Below are 19,567 nucleotides of genomic sequence, written 5' to 3'. Positions count from 1 at the left end.
TGGGAGAATAGCAATCCGATTTAAGGTTACTGTTGGAGATTGGCAGAGGGTCCCCCAGTCAAATGGGGAATGGGTCTGCTTAAGTCAGTCATCCACCTGTGTCTAGCAAGACTTACCAAAGCAGAGCTGGGAGGAAGGGTGCCTGTGGTGTTGGTGAGGAGATAGGCTGGCATCATGCAAAATGTAGTAGGTGAGGCTCATGGTTTATAAACTCCATATACTAAATAAATCTAGTGCAAGCAGACCCCTTGCATCATGGTTTTGGAGATTTCTATTTCATTCTAGTTTACCCCTTTTTCTTTCTTTAGTTAAGCAATGTCCAGAAATCAAGTTACCCATAAGAGGAACTATGGACTGTGTAAATCCAGTGGGCGACTTCGCTTACAACTCCACCTGTGATTTTGGTTGTGAAGTTGGCTTTCAGCTCAGTGGTCCCAAGACGTTGCACTGCAGTGCATCTGGCCAGTGGACATCCTCTGTACCTGTTTGTCACGGTATGGCATCCGTATGGACTTTTGTGGGCCTCTGGAGGAATTTAGTGTCTCAGTTTGCTTTTACTGGTCTGCTGCAGCTACCTTGTACAGTTGCAGCCTTGAATAGTCCACTTAACCCTGCTGTGTAGTGATTGGAGGACTGGCCAGGACCCAAGGCCAAGAACTTAGTCAGTGAGCCCAGAGAGATACTGTGTTTTACAGTATGTTGCTGTCCAGAACTTGTCAATACACAATCATACACAATACACAACATGATAGCGTTCCAAGGGCTTGATAACTGAGGGCATCTACAGACTGTTGTGGGTTTTTTTGTGGGATTCATTCACATGTCAGCAAGTTCAGATTGCACAATTATTAATTTTTTGTTTTTCTTAATTCTCATTTTAAAACTATTTAACATGGTTTCATTGAGCTACCTGTTTGTTTACAATAGAGCATATGAAATGCAGCAATTCTTGACATTAAAAAATAAAATAATAATATACCATCAGATAATTATTTGACTATATCAACAAAGTATATATGCCAAAATTATTAAAGATATGAAGTGATGTATGGTAATGTATGTTGCCTGATTAGTGACCATAAGTAAAAGGTATTTTGTATCAATAACTACAGTGGTACCTCAGGTTACATACGCTTCAGGTTACATACGCTTCAAGTTACGCACTCCGCTAACCCAGAAATAGTGCTTCAGGTTAAGAACTTTGCTTCAGGATGAGAACAGAAATCGTGCTCCGGCGGTGCGGCGGCAGCAGGAGGCCCCATTAGCTAAAGTGGTGCTTCAGGTTAAGAACAGTTTCAGGTTAAGTACGGACCTCTGGAACGAATTAAGTACTTAACCTGAGGTACGACTGTATTAGAATTTATAAAGTTAAAAGGAGAAAAGTAGAGAAGGAAAGGGGGAAAGAGGGAAAGAAAGAATTACAATGTGTACGTCATGCATACCAGACTGTGCTGTAAATTGGGTAATATTGGGTAATATTCTACCTCGTTATTGGGTAATTTTCTATGCCTTGTAATTTGTATAATCAAGAAAGTCACTCAGGTTGCACAAAGGAAAATGCACTCGAAAGTGTGCAATAACACTTGCCTTGACACACTCGGCCGCTCCAGACATCTTTTTTCATGGTGCATTCGTGACCATTTGTGCTCATGATGCTATCAATGCAGCCACACACATTCCATCTTTCAATACGGTTTGCATCTGCAAAAGTTATGGGGCAGTTGCACTGCTTCATTTCCAATTAGTGCATATCCTGTAACTTCCTGCTGAAGCCCCATAACTTTTTTGTGCCACAAATGTTCTGGTTTTTGTTCCACTTTTATTGTCCCATAGCCCCTCCTGTCAACAATAATGTGACAGCATTGGGAAAGCATTACAGAACACATGGAAGCAGAATAAACCCACCACTAATGTGCTACTCGTGTTTCAAGGACATGTTGTAGAACACATCTGCAACATAAGACCAGGCTGGAGGGGCCCACCACCATCTAACCTCCTTGCAAACAAATCATGATGAATGCTCAATAAACAGGTCACCTGGCAGGTCATCATGTCCCGAGAATCAGGCTAGACCCGATGGTGGTAGTCCCTAACTGGTTCCTGCCAAATGTACATAAAGTCCATGTGGGGTGCTTGACTGGAAGCAGTTGAACCCTTTCTTATTTTCACTTCCACACTTGCTATGGACTTGATGCCAGATCCACTTTTAATACAGAAGTGTTGCACTATTGCATGAATCTTAGAATCATAGAATTGTAGAATTGGAAGGGACTCTGATGGTGTTTGATGTTTTATCGTGTTTTTAATATTCTGTTGGGAGCTGCCCAGAGTGACTGGGGAAACCCAGCCAGATGGGTGGGGTAGAAATAATAAATTCCTGCAATGCAGGAATATGCAGCTGTCCCAGACAGGGATTGAACCTGCAACCTTGGCAGTATCAGCACTGTGCTCTAACCAACTGAGCTATGTAGTTTCACCCTGAGACTGAACACGGACGCTGTATGCTTTCACCTCTGCTAAACTGTGGGCAGGACATGAAAAGCAATCGCACCCTTGAACCAGTTCCAACTCTTAACTGTTGCCTCTTGCCTGATTTGCACATCTGCTTTCCGTAGCTGTTCAGTGCCAGCTGCTGCAGCCTCCTGCTTATGGTAACAGCACCTGCTTCGATGTCAATGGGAAATTTCAGTACCGGTCTCTCTGCACCTTCCACTGCGCTGAAGGGTTCCAGTTACTTGGAGAAAAGGTGACGAAGTGCACAGCATCTGGAGAATGGACAGCGGCAGTCCCAGCTTGCCAAGGTGAGGCTGCTGGAAGAACCACCATTCTTCTTTGGGTATGAGGTGGTGGAATAAGGATAAAATGACATCTTTCCTGACTTCTTCCAGAAGCCACAGTTCCTAGAGAACGCATCACCTGAATATACTAACTTTTAATTCGCAGTTTTCTTAACAATTGATGCGTTCCACACCTTGGCCTCCAACACATTTGCAGCATACAAGACATTTGCCTCCAACACATTTGCAGTATACAAGACATTTACACATACCTGAATAAACACCAATATGTGCAAGGGGTAGAGGTTGGGTCAAAGGAATAATACTCTGCAACAGCCTCCCCCCCCCACCTTCTCCCTCCTAGCTCCCCCCGCCCTTTGCCCACTTGTATCTCTTCTCCTTCTGTATCCCATTGTTGTTGTTTCCCTGTATTTTTGTTGGAAGCTGCCCAGACTGGCTGGGGCAACCCAGTCAAATGGGAAGGGTATAAGAAATTATGATTATTATTATTACCATCATTGTCATCTTCAGCCATGCAGTGCCACAGTCTGGAGACCCCCAAGCAAGGGAGGATGACCTGTTTTCATCCAAATGGAGAGTTTGCATTCCAGTCTACCTGTGAGTTTGCCTGCGAGGCTGGATTTACCTTGGCTGGAAGAAATTCAACCCGCTGCTTAGCAACTGGGAACTGGACTGCTCCGTTGCCAACATGTCAGGGTAACTAAGGTCTTTTCGCTGCCTGTTTTTGTGATGAGACTCTGATCTGTCTGGTCAGGGTCTTTCAAGGCTGAGCACCTCCAGCCTGGCTACCTTATAGTAACCTGGGTTACTTCCAGATGGCCCTTTCTTATAGCATTTCCCTCAGACTTCATATGGGAGCATGCATATCACAACAGCATCATTGTTTTGAAATTATCTTCCTTTCATCAATTTCTCCCCTTCTAATTTCTTAATGATAGGAAAGATACAGAACAGCAGTGCAAAGAGGTCTTCGGCGTGGGTGTGTTTGTGCTGCTTTGCACTTTTACCACTGGGACTTTGGGGACTGTGGTTTTTGACACAGGAAGTGTCATGTGCCACAAATTTGGCTTTTCCTGCCTGTATTGTAATACTGTTTTTCATGGGTTGGGGAAGGTTTTCATGAGAAGAAAATGTGGGTCCTATAGCATGGAAAATCAGGCCCGTCTTCAAATGCTGCTTTCTCATGCTTGGGGGGGGGGGAGGCATCACATTGCCTAAACATAATGTTAAGTGCATGCGATGCCTTTTTTCTTGAGCATGAGAAAGCAGAATTTGAGGAAGTCCTGATGAGAAGAGACAAAACACAAGGCTGTTTTTCAAAATGGCAAAAGTAAGGTGTTTCTTGGCTTCTGATGGAAAACATATTTTTTAAATGTGTTTTCAATTGCCACCTTGCAGTGGTAAGCAAAAAGGGGGATTGATGGATCAATCTCTACATTGGTCAATGAGACTTTTGCATTTTTTAAATTTCACACTTGTGGCAGGATTGGTTTATTTTAAAAAAAACAAAATAAGGAACCCATGCAGATATATGAACCACCTGCATGCACGCACATGTTTCTGTGAGAGGAATGAGTTAAATACTCATTCCAGACACATCCTATCGTGATCCATCCACAGGTGCAGATGAGAAATGGTGGGGTCAAGCCAAATAGTTAAATGTAAAAAGAATGGTGGGGTAGAGGTTTGTTGAGCAGCACCTACCGTTTATGCAAGGGAGAACTTATATCTGGAAGCACCCCTGAAATAACTGCCTTCATCCCCCCCCCCCCAGAAGAATAGGTCTCATTTCATGCCTGGACTTGCCTCTTCCTTTGGCTGGGAGAATCTGGGCTGAATAGTTCCTCCTTTCACCAACACTGAGCATTCTCTTTCATTCTAGTTATTGAGTGCCCCAAACTGGATGTCCCCAAGAATGGAGAATTTGACTGCTCTCATCCACATGGAGACTTTGCATATAGCTCCAGCTGCACTTTCTCCTGCAATACAGGGTTTGTGCAAGTTGGAGCAGAGCAACTTCAGTGCACAGCTCTGGGAATGTGGACGGAGAAACCACCCTTATGTGAAGGTCAGTGCTGAGTATACTCTTGGGAATCAGCTGGGAAATGGATGGTAGCTGAGTATATAAAATTGAGATGTTGCATTTGCTAAATTGAAAAACTAACTGGATCTTCTGGTGTCATACTTCCACTGATAGCAGTGGCAACAGCAATTTTTGATTTTTCTTCAGTTTCATACAAGATCTTGCTCTGAAACTTGGGAATCTAAACAAAACTGACTGGGTGCCCTGGAAGATTATCCTTTGCTACTTGCAAAGGAACAGGACACAAACTGAATACCAAGAACTGGGTACTTATTCTGGAGTGATCACAGGGGCAACCTTCCTTAACGAGGTCACAGACTGATGTGGAAATAAGGACACTAATCCATAGTGTCTAAAGGTGAATTACTGTAGCACACCCTCCTCCTGAAAAGTATGAAACCTGAACTTTGGGTGTGTAGAACAGCAACACAGGCTTCGGGTGATGGTGACTGTCCTGTCCCTGGGGTCCATTCACTGTAGCAACATTCTTAGTGGCATCTGCTTGGCAATTCCTCCATATGGGTTCTACATACAGTACATCCTATGTTCTACCTCCACTGTCAGAAGCAGTATGCTGGGAATCACAAGTGGGGAGAGCTTGGGCCCCATAGTCATCATGGCGGTCACCATGAGAGCAAGACATGGGACTAGATGGGCCTTGATCCAGCAGAGCTATATCATCTGTATCACTCTCCAAAATGCTGAGAAGAGGTGCAGAACACATTCACTCCAGACATGCAGACAGCACAGCCCCAGATGCACAATCCATTTATTTTTAGCTCACCCAATGGAGATATAATTGCCTTTGACTAAATACAATTTAGGATATAAGTAAATTAAATTGACATAATTTTATTGGCCATTTAAGACACATCTCTGTATGGATCTGTGTTTCTCTGGTGCTTTTTTATGCTTAGAGTAAGATGTAGAGCTGGTTGGCAATTTACTTGCCGTTGTGTGTATATCAGGAGGGCAGACTCTTGATGTGAGTAGGAGAGGCCATAGCTCAGCGGTTAAGATCACATGCTTTGCATTTTTCCATTTCTGGCATCTCCCGATTAAAAGGATCTCAAGCAGCAGCTGCAGAGAATAGGACCTTTGCTTGAAATTAACTTTGGACTGCTGCCAGTTGGAGTACAGCACTAGAGAGCTCAGTCAATGGACATAGAATCATAGAATTGGAAGAGACCACATGGGCCATCTAGTCCAACCCCCTGCCAAGCAGGAAACACCATCAGAGCACTCCTGACATATGGTTGTCAAGCCTCTGCTTAAAGACCTCCAAAGTAGGAGACTCCACCACACTCCTTGGCAGCAAATTCCACTGTCAAACAGCTCTTACTGTCAGGAAGTTCTTCCTAATGTTTAGGTGGAATCTTCTTTCCTGTAGTTTGGATCCATTGCTCCGTGTCCGCTTCTCTGGAGCAGCAGAAAACAACCTTTCTCCCTCCTCTATGTGACATCCTTTTATATATTTGAACATGGCTATCATATCACCCCTTAACCTCCTCTTCTCCAGGCTAAACATGCCCAGCTCCCTTAGCCGTTCCTCATAAGGCATCGTTTCCAGGCCTTTGACCATTTTGGTTGCCCTCCTCTGGGCACGTTCCAGTTTGTCAGTGTCCTTCTTGAACTGTGGTGCCCAGAACTGGACACAGTACTCCAGGTGAGGTCTGACCAGAGCAGAATACAGTGGCACTATTACTTCCCTTGATCTAGATGCTATACTCCTATTGATGCAGCCCAGAATTGCATTGGCTTTTTTAGCTGCTGCGTCACACTGTTGGCTCATGTCAAGTTTGTGGTCAACCAAGACTCCTAGATCCTTTTCACATGTACTGCTCAAGGCTGCTGCAAGGCTGGTTCATATGGGAAAACTGGATCTCATAATAATAGTTTATTATTTCTATGCCTCCTGACTAGGTTTCCCCTGCTACTCTGGTCAGTTTCCAACAAATTAAAACACAGTGGGACATCAAACACTGGAAACTTCCCTATACAGGGCTGCCTTCAGACGTCTTCTAAAAGTCAGATAGTTGGTTATTTCCTTGTTAATTTCCAGATTTCTTTAGCACTGATGTCCTGGGTGTCAAAGCTTCAAAATGTGCTTAGTTGCTGTAGCAGCATTTCAGGAGGTGCCACCTCACCACGCGAGCATGTGGTTCATTGGGGGGTGGGGTGGGGAGGTGGAATTAACCGCCATCTCTCTGCAGGCTGGCCCCAATCCCAAAGTTAGTCCCTTTCATTTGATATCATACAATGCAAGCTGAATTTGAAGTGACATATTTATTTGGGGTGTATATTGATAAATCTGCCCATTTCTATTCCAGCTGTCCAGTGCCCATCCCTGCAAACTCCAGACAATGGCAAGGGAAACTGCTCTCATCCATACGGCCGCTTTGCCTATCACTCCAGCTGCATCTTCTCCTGCAACTCTGGCTTTGAGCTGGTTGGGTCAGAGGAGCTTGACTGCACGGATCAGGGAAACTGGAGCAGAGATGTGCCCATTTGTGAAGGTAGCCTTGGACCCTCGTCAACTGTTCTTTGTACCGTTTTAAAAACTATTTTAGTTATTCTTATGAAACATTTGTGAATTGCCTTGACAAAAATGTGAAAGGCAAGACATAGATTAATAAAACAAAAGCAACAAATAGTAATAGATATTTCATCAGCATTAAGCTCTCCTCTGGCATAAATATTCCCTTCATGGAGGCATTGCCTTTGCAACACATTTTGCTATATAAATAATAAATGCTTTATTAGTAATAATAATATGCTCATTATTAAGTTGTGGGTTGACATAGCAGCCGGCACAGCGATTCCTTCAAGTAGCTCTTTATTAAGGTAAGCTGGAACAGAACTGCCTGCGAACAGCTCAGCCGGCCTGTATTTATAGGCAGCCGGCTGTCAACATTGTAACCACAACAGCCCAGAGTTCCCGCCTAAAATAACTGCCGCGGACCTGAGTGAAAACTATCTACAGACCTGAGTGAAAACTATATACAATATCCCCCTGTTGGCCCAGGGTGAAACTACACTACATAACACCCCTCCCCACCGAGATAAGGCGTTAGTTACAATCGTAATGGTTTCCTTATATACAGCACTACGCGTAATGGTTCAATTAGGCACAAAAGCATATCGGTTACATTTCCCATACTTAGACCAACAGTGATACCTGTCCAACAACATAGTCCTTTAAATAAGTTGGGCGCTTGGAAACTCTGCCAGACCTCCGGGGACTGGTAGCCAAGTCTGGAGGGCCACACAGTTCTCGCTGAGGCTGTGGTGCGACCCTAGGTGGCGTTGGAACCAACTCCCCTGGATCCGCTGCTGTGGGTGGAGCCTCCGCAAGTGGAGTGGTCTGAGTCTGTTCTGAAACGGCTTGGTTCGGCTCCACGCTGGCAGTTTGCGAGGGAGGTGTAGGTGGGGCCTCGCCATCTGTACGTGTCTCTTCTGGAGCCGCAAGCGCAGTTGGGGGCACCTCTGTAGTGTCCAAGTCGCCAACCCTGCGCCTAAGCTGGTCTATGTGCCGTCGCCACAAACGTCCGTCTTCGAGTGCCACCTGGTACGAGCGAGGTCCAGTGACTCCCACTACTGTGGCTGGCACCCAAGGGATGTCCCCCACATAGTTCCGGGCAAAGACCTGGTTTCCTGGGACAAATGACCGTGGTGCGTTGGCACAGCCTGGGGGTTCAGCCACGGCAAAGTCTGGGTGTAGCCGGTCGAGCGGTGACCTGAGGCGGCGGCCCATAAGCAGTTCAGCAGGACTCCTCCCTGTGGCCGCATGAGGGGTGATGTGTTGCACGAACAAGTATTCGGCGACCCGCTCATGCCAGTCTCCCCGGTCCAGGCGCGCCAGTGCCTCTTTTGTCGAGCGCACCATTCTTTCCGCTTGCCCGTTGCTGGATGGATGAAAAGGTGCCGTTAGGGCATGGCGGATGCCCAGTCCCAAAAGATACCGCTCAAACGTGCCTGACGTGAACTGCGGTCCGTTGTCAGAGACAAGGACATCAGGACACCCATGCGTTGCAAACAGGCCTCGCAGCACCCGGATGACAGCTTCGGTAGTGGTGGAGGGCATCAGGGCGACCTCCAGCCATTTGGAATAGGCGTCCACCACTACCATAAAGGTCCGGCCGTGAAAGGGGCCAGCCAGATCGATGTGCACCCTCGACCAGGGTGTCTTTGGCGTCTCCCAGGTGTGTCCCTTAGCTGCCGGTGGTGCAGGCCTCGACTCTTGGCACGCTTGACAGGCGGACACCCAGGCAGTGATGGCATCGTCCATATTAGGCCACCAGACGTAACACCGAGCCAACGCCTTCATTTTGACAATTCCCGGGTGGCCAACGTGCAGAGCCTCCAGGACGCGCTGACGGAGTAGTTCCCGCCTAAAATAACTGCCGCGGACCTGAGTGAAAACTATCTACAGACCTGAGTGAAAACTATATACAATATCCCCCTGTTGGCCCAGGGTGAAACTACACTACATAACACTCATCAATGGATTTTCTTCAGTTTACCATATCTATAACTTTGGCTTTGTTGCTTACTTGTCCTTTTTGCTTCAGCTGTTAAGTGCCCAGGTCTACCTAAGCCCGACAATGGCCATTTAAATTGCACCCACCCTCTTGGGCACTTTGCATATGGCTCCAGCTGCAACGTTTCCTGCAGTGCTGGGTTTCAGCTGCTTGGACAAGAGATGCTTGACTGCACAGCTCAAGGCCGCTGGACTGAACAACTGCCGCAGTGTCAAGGTCAGTGCCAGCAAAACAGGGACAGCCCTGTTCAGGGAAGTTTTTAATGTGTGACATTTTAATGTATTTTTAATCTTTGTTGGAAGCTGCCCAGAGTGGTTGGGGAAACCCAGCCAGATGAGCAGGGTACAAATATATTATTATTATTATTATTATTATTATTATTAGTAGTAGTAGTATTATTATTATTATGGTGCCCTCCAGAGGTGACTGAACTCCAACTCCCATCCCCCCAGCCAACATCTGAAGAGTGCCATGTTGACTGACACCTGCAGTAAATGCATTTCCCATAACTCCTCAGAGTTCAATGCGTATGACTGGAAATTAAAGTATACGACAAAAATGCCACAGGTCTCCTATTCCTTGTAAGGAAACTGACCCCATAAAATGCTCTTTCAGAAGCTTTCTGCATTGAAGGAAGACCAGAACATAAAATCATATAGTTGCATTTTGATATCTTGGATACTTGCAATATGGTCACCAGCCAGGGGAAAGAAACACATTATAATTTGAATATGCATCTGCTGCAGTGTATTGGGACTCATCCAGTATTCCTGTACAATCTGCCCATTCCTATTCCAGCTGTCCAGTGCCCATCCCTGCAAACTCCAGACAATGGCATGGGAAACTGCTCTCATCCATACGGCCGCTTTGCCTATCACTCCAGCTGCATCTTCTCCTGCAACTCTGGCTTTGAGCTGGTTGGGTCAGAGGAGCTTGACTGCACGGATCAGGGAAACTGGAGCAGAGATGTGCCCATTTGTGAAGGTAGGGCTTCCAGATAACCTTGGTTCCTTCTGGGACAGGCTTGGGCAAACAGTGGGTGCTGCTTGTCGTAATTTGCTCCCCAGAATTGGATTAGGGCTTCTTTCCAAGGGTGTGTTGTGTGTTGTGTATCACAGTGGCTTCAGAGGCCAAAATATGTATCTTTTTCAACACTGGAAGAGTGATACAAAACGCTGTAGGCCAGTGATGGCCAAACTTGGCCCTCCAGCTGTTTTTGGACTACAACTCCCATCATCCCTAGCTAACAGGACCAGTTGTCAGGGATGATGGGAAGGGCCAAGTTTGGCCATCACTTCTGTAGGCCTACCCCACTGACGAGCTCCTTGCATGTCTTATCACGCTTTCAGTTTCTGCCTTGGAGTTTGTATGGGAAATTGCAGTCAAATTTAGGGCTAGTTAGCAAGTGTAGGGCTAGTTAATGCATTAAGGGATTAAGACCACAGAATAATAATAATAATAATAATAATAATAATAATAATAATAATTTATTTATTATACCCCGCCCATCCAGCTGGGGTATTGCTGGACTTAGGTCATGCTCCCTCATCTCCTGTGAAGGAGGAAGTGAAGCTTCTTTCTTCATTCTTTTCCACCATGTGAAGCTTTAAGCCCAGAGTGCGTGCTCAGAAATATTTTTCTGTGTTTTATAAACCCAGTATTTATACCTGTGTTCTTCTTGCTGCTGCATGGAATAATGCATGAATCTGACATTTGGAGTTTGTAAGTAAAGCATTTAAACTTACTAATAGTGTGGTCTGTTCATTGCAAGAGGGGTAGAGGAGGAAGCACTGAAAGCAGACTAGAATGTAATGTTTAAAAGGTCTAACAGCCTATTATTTCCATGCTTTACTGTGCAGCATGATTCTGTTATTTTAATACTCTCCTGGGGGCTCACTCTTGCTGGAGAGTGTGTTTAGCCCCAAACTTTGGAGTTAGAGATCTAGCCAAGTCTTTAATTATTACCCCACATGGGTGAACTAGATTTTTTCTACCCCCCAGTTTCACTTTTTATTTCACTGCACAACATCAGGGTATTCCATTTGGTCTCCCCACTTAGCAGCCAACTATTATGTCCAGCCTAGTGTTTGACAGTAACATCCTTGGTTTTGGGTTATTTTTCTGATTGTTTTATATTATTATTATTATTATTATTATTATTATTCATTTCTATACCACTTTATATTTTTAAGAAAAAAATTTCAAAGTGGCTCACAAGCTACATTAAAACATCCAATTAAACAATCCAGAATAAAACATTGCTGAAGAAAGTATATAAAATATAAAGCATATATTCAAAGCAACATATTTAACAGTAAACTGAAATATTACATTACAAAGGAGGTCAACAACAGAATACACATTTAACACATCATAATTAGCAAGAGAATAAAGTATTATTTCAAGCATGGAACATATCTGCCACTGTTGCTGCCAATCCTGCCGATTGTGGTTCCTGGAGAGTGGCAGCTGTGGAAGGTCAGGCTCAGTTATCTGGGTCTGCACTAAGAGACAGCTAAGACATATCACATAAATACAGCTGCCTCTGTCACTTGTCAGCTTTTATTAAGCCGTTTGTCTAATTCTTACAATGCTATATTTAGAAATAGCATAACATTCCTTTAATCCAATGTGTAAAGCATGTTTGTGGTTCATATTTTCTTCCCATCCCCCCAACAGCGCTAAAGTGTCCCCCCCTGAAGGCTCTGGGGAAGATGAAGATGAATTGCTCTGGTCCCTGGGACTCCTTCAGATACGGGTCGACATGCCTCTTCCAGTGTGCTGAGGGCTACAACCTCAATGGAACAAGCAGCATCCAGTGCCAGGCCGATGGCCAGTGGTCTCCCGAGATGCCTGTTTGCCAAGGTACCTGTAGCCCCTTTTCTTTTCTTTTAAGAATAATTTTTTATTAACCAACCAATCACATCAAATCAAACCAAATTACATAAATTACAAATTACACAGCCGGATTTTACATTTTTGTTGGGGGTACCCACATTTCAAGTTCCAAAGGGGATCCAATCAACTTATTGCTTCTTGCTGCTGTTTTAATGTCTACAAATCTAACCATATGATGTTCACGGTACTATCCAGTCCTTTCTTATTGTTTTTCCACATCTCTTGATGTTATTTTCATATATTTTTCCTTTCTCTTTGTGACCTCTGATAGTCTCCACAAGCTGGTTAAAACAGTTTGTAATCCTGCGTGGATATTATTATTTTTTATCCAGTAGCCATATCCAGACCTTTTCCATATAACATCACTTCCATACATCAAAACAGTCTTAGCGTCATTAATCTTCACCAATCTGCCTCCTTTCTCAAACCTCTGAGGAGATTCACCAGGAATGCAGTCTGAAAACAAGTCCGTTCCTCCTCCCGGCTATAAATCCTTTGGCAAGATGGCGACTCTGAATTAATTGCTGCGCCATTCCAAAAGCTCTTATTCCTTCTCGATCTCCATAAAGCATACTTTTGGTTAAAGTTTATCTCCGCACAGACCTTAATCATCCTGCTTGGGTCAGTTCAACCGACGATTCTAATGAGGAGGGGTTCTTGTAAATCACATAGAAGGAAAGTAAAAAAGGTTCCCCCCCCCATTCAGTCCCGTTGCTGACATACCCAGCCTTTGGTGTATCTTCATCGTAAAATATTCCTGTTGCTCCAACCCGTCGTCTTCTTTCACAGAGGTCCCTTAAATTAGCAGTCTTCACTCCCCTTCTTCACTTGAAATATGTGCATTTGCTTCTTTTGTAATTAATTATTCCAAATTGCTGCAGCTAGTGCGCTATCAGAGACAGTGTCCAGGAGAGCAAAGGTCCACAAGGGGGCATTCTGCCTAGTGCCCTCACCCCCTTCTTTTGAATTTGGGGGTGATTTATGGGCACAGCAGGCAAGGGCAGTGTTCTCCATTCCCTTGGGGCAACAACTCCTGCTTGGCAGGGGGTTGGACTCGATGGCCCTTGTGGTCTCTTCCAACTCTGTGATTCTATGATTCTAACAAGGGAGGCTGCCTACTCCCATAACAGCCTCTTAATTACCCCGTGTGGGTCGGAGAGATGGTATTGTCGGCCATCTTCCAATGCGCCCCTAGTGGCCCCCCACCTGTAGCCCCTTTTCAAAGGGGCTTCCAGATGGGTGGCTTCTAGCCCTATCTAATTCTTCTTCTTCCACTGTAAGCTATAATTACCGATTGGCTTTCCACACAACTGGAAAGACTGTGATTTTCCTGTGAATAGTTTCTGCTAAAATGCTTAGCATAGAAGCACCCTTATTTTTAAAAAAGAAAATAATTCCCAAAAAAGTTGCGGAACTGTCCTGGGGCTCAGGAGGAAGGAAATATTCTGCTGGCACCATGGATGGTAGCCAGTTGGTGGTACCGACAGCTTGGTTTGCTGTACATTTGCAGAACTACTGCAGTTGGTGGCACTGCAGACATGTGAAACATTCTTGTTAGAAGTAAGACCTGCACTGATAGTTGAGGAGCGTTCTTGGATGGAAGGGTTTTATAAAGTCTGGGGCAGGTGGCTTGTGGGGTCAACTGATAGTGTCCAGGCTGGTCTTGGCTGGTAAAGCTAAATCCACCTGGATAGCTGGGGGAGCAAAGTGCTGCTGGCACAGCAGAGGTACCATCTTCTGAGGAACATTGAGGGGGGTTCTGTGTTTGGCCTCAGCAATGGAGGCAGCCGCCCCCTTTATAAAAAAAGATTGAGGGGGCCCACAGAACCTCGGCCCACTGGAGCCAACGCCCACATTGTACAGGAAGGAAGGGACTCTGAGAAGACAGAACATCATACAGGTGACTATATTGCCATGAAGTCTCTCTGGCTTGATCACAGTCTGCAGCACTTGGATTTCTCATGCTGAATGTGCCACTAGGCAGCAGACCATAGAACTGGAAATGAAGAACCTAAGAAGAGCTTAGGGGACTCAGTCTCTAACTATTAGGTTTGTTATTCATTCCAGAAAATGTTGCCCCTTATTACACAAAAGCTCTGCTTTATACTGGTGGAGCCACAGTGTCGGCTGTTGCCCTCGTGCTTTCTGGGAGTCTGATCGCTCTGGCTATCAGACGCTTCAGGAAAAAAGGTAAGAAAACCCAGGTGCCCCAACTTATTTACTTCCCCCAACCAGGTCATGTTTTCAACTTTTTATTTTGATTAACATCTTCTTGAGGAGCTAGAAATGCAGAAAGTGCTGGTAAAGTTATGTTCCATAGCACTTCAGGCTGTGTGTGTGTGTGTGTGTGTGTGTGTGGTCCCAGGGTGACTCTCTTATGTAAAAACAATCCTTCTCTCGTGTTGTAAATTTGAGAGATGTTTTGTGGTAGGCTTACTTCTGATATGTTTGACATGCAGGCAGCTTTTTACATGGCGGGGCTGGGGATTTAAAAATGTCTCCCCACTTACATTTGGAAGTGGCGCAGTGGTGCAGTGGCTTTCTGCTACCACAGTCCCCACTTCATTCTGTGCCACAAGCAACACCTGCAGCTTATGCACCTTGTGATATATGGGTGCTTTCAAATGGGGCCTAATATCAAATAAGTCATTTATTTTCCCTACCTTGGAAATTAGATTTTCCACACGTACCCTTTTTTCAGTCATGGATATTCATTGCTATTTCACTGTGTGAACAGAGCTTAGCAAAATGTCTCTGGGTTGTTGTTGGTTGTCTCCTGTCCCCCCCCCTCCCATCCCCTCCTCCTCCACTACCTCTATTTTTGTTGTTGTTCTGGACATGCATGCAGGTATTTCTATACTGATTCATCTGCACGCAAGAGTGCAAGGCCAAATGTCACCTGCCTTAGTTATCATGTTTCACAATGGGGAAAAATATCGTGTTGTGGGGAGTTTTTTGGGGTGAGGCTGCAGTATCCATTTCCATTTAAGAAATGTTTTAATACTGAGGTCTGGGAATCATATAACCAGTTGACTTGTTGCAAGTTTGTTAGCCAATGATCTTTTATAGTCAGGATGGCCATAGCATTGTTTGCTGTACATATTTCTGTGTCTGGAACTGGGGCGAAACTGGGGAATTTTGTGCCAGGAATTTACAGTCTAACCAATCTCTCAGGATTGTTGTATGAAGAAAAACCCATCTGACTCCCTCTGCTTTTGGGTGGAGTGGCGGAATGCAAATGGAATTATTTCATTTTTCACTACTTTGTATTTGAGAACAAATCACTTCTATATTATCTGCTGCTTACATAAATAAATGACAGTAACTGAATTTCTCTCTCTCTCTCTTTTTCTCAAATTCTCTGCACCATCCAATGGCAACTTTGACTCTGTCAGGGGAAAAGAAAAGGCTCCTTGACCATACCAGGTACTATGAATTACAACATGAAATTGGACCAACTTCTTTTTTCTAGTATTCTAAAAGAAAGGCTAATAATTTAATGAGGCATAAGATTTAATGTACCAGAGTCCATTCTGACAGATTTGCAAGCTGTTTTGAAAAGAGAGGTAAAGATTAACACAGAGAGAGTAGATCTGTCATTCAGATCTGGTCAAACAATTTTAATTAGCAAGATGTGTAGCATGATCCTAAGCATATTTACTTGGGAGTAAGTCCCACTGAGACAAATGGGGCTTCCTTCCTTCCTTGTATGTGCATGGATTGCATCCTCAGTCATTCAGCATCTGAAAGCTCAGGTACAGCTGTGTCCTGGCACCCTCAAGCCTTGCTGGAAGAAAAATACTGTACTCTACTTCCCATGAGATGGCCAACCAAGATTATGATGCAAGCCAAGGTGAACGGTTGTCCAAATGACCTCTGTCATCAGTCTTGTTCCTCTATCCAACCCCAAGGCATCTTTTGTTTCAGTACAATGACCTTTCTTCATAGCTGAAATTACAGTTAGGAAAGGCTGCGCTTCTGGTGCTTTTCTCACCAACTCTTGTTGCTCAGAAACATAACTATAGGCAACAGCATTTGAAAAGACGAACACTTCTGAAAGTCAGTACCATGAGGGCCACATTGCTGCAAGGGCAGGCAAATTACAGGCTGGGCTGATCCAGATGGTCTTTTTAATGTGTTTTCATGATTATTTTGCTCTTGATGGAATTGGAATGATAACAAGCTCCCACATTCAAATCAATTTGCACCTTCTTCAAACTTACCAGACAGTCACATGTCAGCAGCAGCAATCAGTGAATGGTCTATAGCTTCTTGCTGACTTTTTCATTTCACAAGTGTTCCTATTTTTATAAATTTTGGTCCTACTTATTGTGCTATTTTGCTTAGGCCTGGCACTATGCCAAATAGAATTTGCTTAGGTATACTTCTTGTTGATATTGGATACTGGCTTTCTTCTTCTTCTGGAGAACAAAAATGGGGTGGGGGAGAGAGAAACTTGAGCAAGGGCATCCTGGTAATTTGGTGAGTTAAAATTACTTCCTGTGGGAACAGAAATGGAGCAAAATTGCCTTCTGAGCATTGGGCCCTTTGTTCTCCAGGCTACACCAGCTCTAGAAAAACAACCCTCTGTTTGTATTGCCTTTACAGTGATTTGGGAGCACCCGGTGTATTCTCCAACGCAGGCTTCAGCTCTGCTTTTTAAGGTAAGCCTGCCATTGTGTTGCTTTGATATGTTTCAGACCCACTAGCCCAGTTCTCCTTTCTGAATCTGAGCATCTTGTGCTACACTCCTTACAGAACACTTTTTAATTCACTGTATTGCATTAATGTGATGCTTAGGATGCCAGTACTTTTATGCCCTCTTGTGGCTGGTTTATGTGTGTCAACTAACTGAACTGGGTTGCTTCTGTCCCGGGGCTCTTTCATGCTGCTAAAGCACTGCTCTTCTTACGCTGTTAGGTGGAAGTGTGATTATTACTGTGGTTCCACATTGCATGCTTAATCCTCTATGTGGTGTTGTGCTCAAAAATTACTCAGAAACTTCAACTGGGCCAAAATGCAGCAGTTAGATTGCTGACTGGGGTTCCACTTAGTTCTCATATAACTTCTGCTTTCAGATAGATGCATTGTTTACTGGTTTGTTTTATGGCCCAGTTCAAGATGCTCGTGTTAATGTTTAAAGCCCTAAATGGCTCAGGCCCCAAATACCTGAAACACCACCTCTTTCCTTACAGACTGTCTCAGACACAACTTTACCGTGGCTTTTGACCCTTGAGATGTACATTTTTAGAACCTACCTTATTTCTGTGATTGTAAGCTGTATTCCTACATTTCATTTGTATCCACGCAGAACTCACCTGGATCATGTCCATGGAAGAAAAGTGCTGATGTAATGGGACTTTCTTGCAACCTCATTAATCTGTGCCACCACTGTCAGTGAGAGCTTCTGCTGCCTGGTTGCTGGAGATGGAATAAGTTCATGCTTCGGAATACCATGGGCTGGCAGGGAAGTGTTCTTGTCCCCAGGTCCTGCTTGCAGGCTTTCTGCAGGCATCTGCTCTGCCTCTGTGAGAACAGGATTCTGGACTAGTTGGGTCACTGGCCTGATCCAGCAAGCCCTGCTTACATTCATGCCTCCAGTCATCATCCGCACTGTGGTGTTTAATGGATTTCAAATTGTCTCAGCGTTTGTCTTCATCACCTGTCTATCTTAGATGACCTGCATTCTTCTTATGCTGTCAGATTCCTGCCAACTCTCAACATTAAGAACCATTATCATTAAAAGGTCTTGCAAAGATGCTGTTGCTGAAAAACTTTGTCAAAAGCTGCTGTAAAATATTTCTGGACCTACTGATTTCTCTTTCTTCACCCAGACTTGGTTTCAGATCCTGTTGTAAGGCTGCCTTTAAAAAATAATAATACCCAAACATTAAAACAAACGTGGGGATCACTGCCAAGATATTACTAGATCATGTAATATGCACATACCGTGCTAGTAAAACCTACCTTTGTCTTGCTGTCCAGACTAGGAGAACATTGTTAATTTGTGGGCACAAACTATACTATGGAGAATGCCAGCTGCCACTCAGAACAGGAACGTCTTTTTTTTTAGGCAAACGAAAGAGAACATCCTCCAAAGCTGAATTCTGCAGTCAGACCACATTCCGCACTTGTAAATTTTAAATTGACTGCCTATGAGGCTGCAGTCAAATATTTCTAGTGTGCCATTGAATACATGGCAGCTTAAAATAAATTTTCTTTTGTCGCATAACATGCTGTAAAATTCATATTTCATAATCAATACAGTGACCCACATCTTTTGCCCGCTAAGTCATGCTCAGTTTCACAAATTCCTCTTTAGTTTGCGGTAATATTTCTGGGTTAGCGGAGTCTGTAACCTGAAGCGTATGTAACCTGAAGCGTATGTAACCCGAGGTACCACTGTATACTCTTATAAAACTGCAGGTTATTACAATGTTTTTATCTGTTTACAATTTATTTGTAAATCTCCAATAAACCATTTCTATTCTTTTATAAACAGTTGGTTATACTGCTTTCTTATTTTCCCGGTAAGTTTCGCCATTTCGGCATGTTTCATAAGTTTTTGTATCCATTCTTCTTTCGCTGGGACGTATTCTTCTTCTTTCCATTTTTGGGCAAGTAACTTTCTTGCCCATCCTCACAACTGTTGGGAAAAAGAACCCCCGGGGATAAAAACATGATCAAAGACTAGTACATTTGTATTCCAAACTTTATTTAAATCCATACAAAAATTATTTTCAAATTTCTTTATTTATTTACTTGGAATTGTGGGGAGGGGGGTAAGAGCTCCGCTCGAGCTGCTGGTCTCACTGCTGCCGTTGCCTGGAAGAGAAAGGATTCTTAATATTTTAATTGATTCTTATGCTGATAACCCATCTTTCTGCACCCTCCGCCCCACTGCCAGATTTTCTCTGGCCTCCCTGTTCCTGAGGAAGAAAGATCAACACTCGCCATCCACGTTGGTATCGGTGGACTCCATCCCCTGGTCGCATGGTCTCACAAAAATCGATCTGATCTTCACCTTCTCCTCCTTCCCGTCCTTCGTGACCTTTACCTCCTCCTTCCACCCATCTCCTTCCTCCTCCTGGCAGACCAGGGGATGTATCTTGGGCAACCGGCAGCAGGAGACCAGCAGCCCGTGAAGCCGCCTCAGATTTCGGAACCTAGGGAAGAAGAGGAAACAATGAGGAAATGGGTTCTAGATATCTGTGCTGGATTTGGGGCACCTGGCAGCTAAACCTCCC

The 19,567-nt window shown here is 44.3% G+C and overlaps 1 protein-coding gene across 1 annotated transcript in view; it reads left to right on the top strand.

Annotated features, from left to right (window-relative positions):
• The window catches only part of LOC310708553 (P-selectin-like), a 33,866-nt gene extending 15,628 nt beyond the window's left edge, over positions 1-18,238 (top strand). The window contains exons 7-18 of the mRNA XM_083507103.1: positions 309-494; positions 2,616-2,801; positions 3,309-3,494; positions 4,681-4,866; positions 7,212-7,397; positions 9,453-9,638; positions 10,221-10,406; positions 12,102-12,287; positions 14,388-14,510; positions 15,716-15,746; positions 16,929-16,984; positions 17,632-18,238. Coding sequence (XP_083363229.1) covers positions 309-494; positions 2,616-2,801; positions 3,309-3,494; positions 4,681-4,866; positions 7,212-7,397; positions 9,453-9,638; positions 10,221-10,406; positions 12,102-12,287; positions 14,388-14,510; positions 15,716-15,746; positions 16,929-16,983 — 1,697 coding nt within the window. The 3' untranslated portion in view covers position 16,984; positions 17,632-18,238. The remainder of the gene's footprint in view (positions 1-308; positions 495-2,615; positions 2,802-3,308; positions 3,495-4,680; positions 4,867-7,211; positions 7,398-9,452; positions 9,639-10,220; positions 10,407-12,101; positions 12,288-14,387; positions 14,511-15,715; positions 15,747-16,928; positions 16,985-17,631) is intronic.
• Positions 18,239-19,567: the final 1,329 nt, after the last annotated feature.

This window comes from Podarcis liolepis, assembly GCF_965112155.1.
Source record: "Podarcis liolepis genome assembly, chromosome: 6".
Classification (NCBI taxonomy): domain Eukaryota; kingdom Metazoa; phylum Chordata; class Lepidosauria; order Squamata; family Lacertidae; genus Podarcis; species Podarcis liolepis.
Note: the sequence above shows the minus strand (reverse complement) of the source record. Positions and strands in the feature narration are given on the sequence as shown.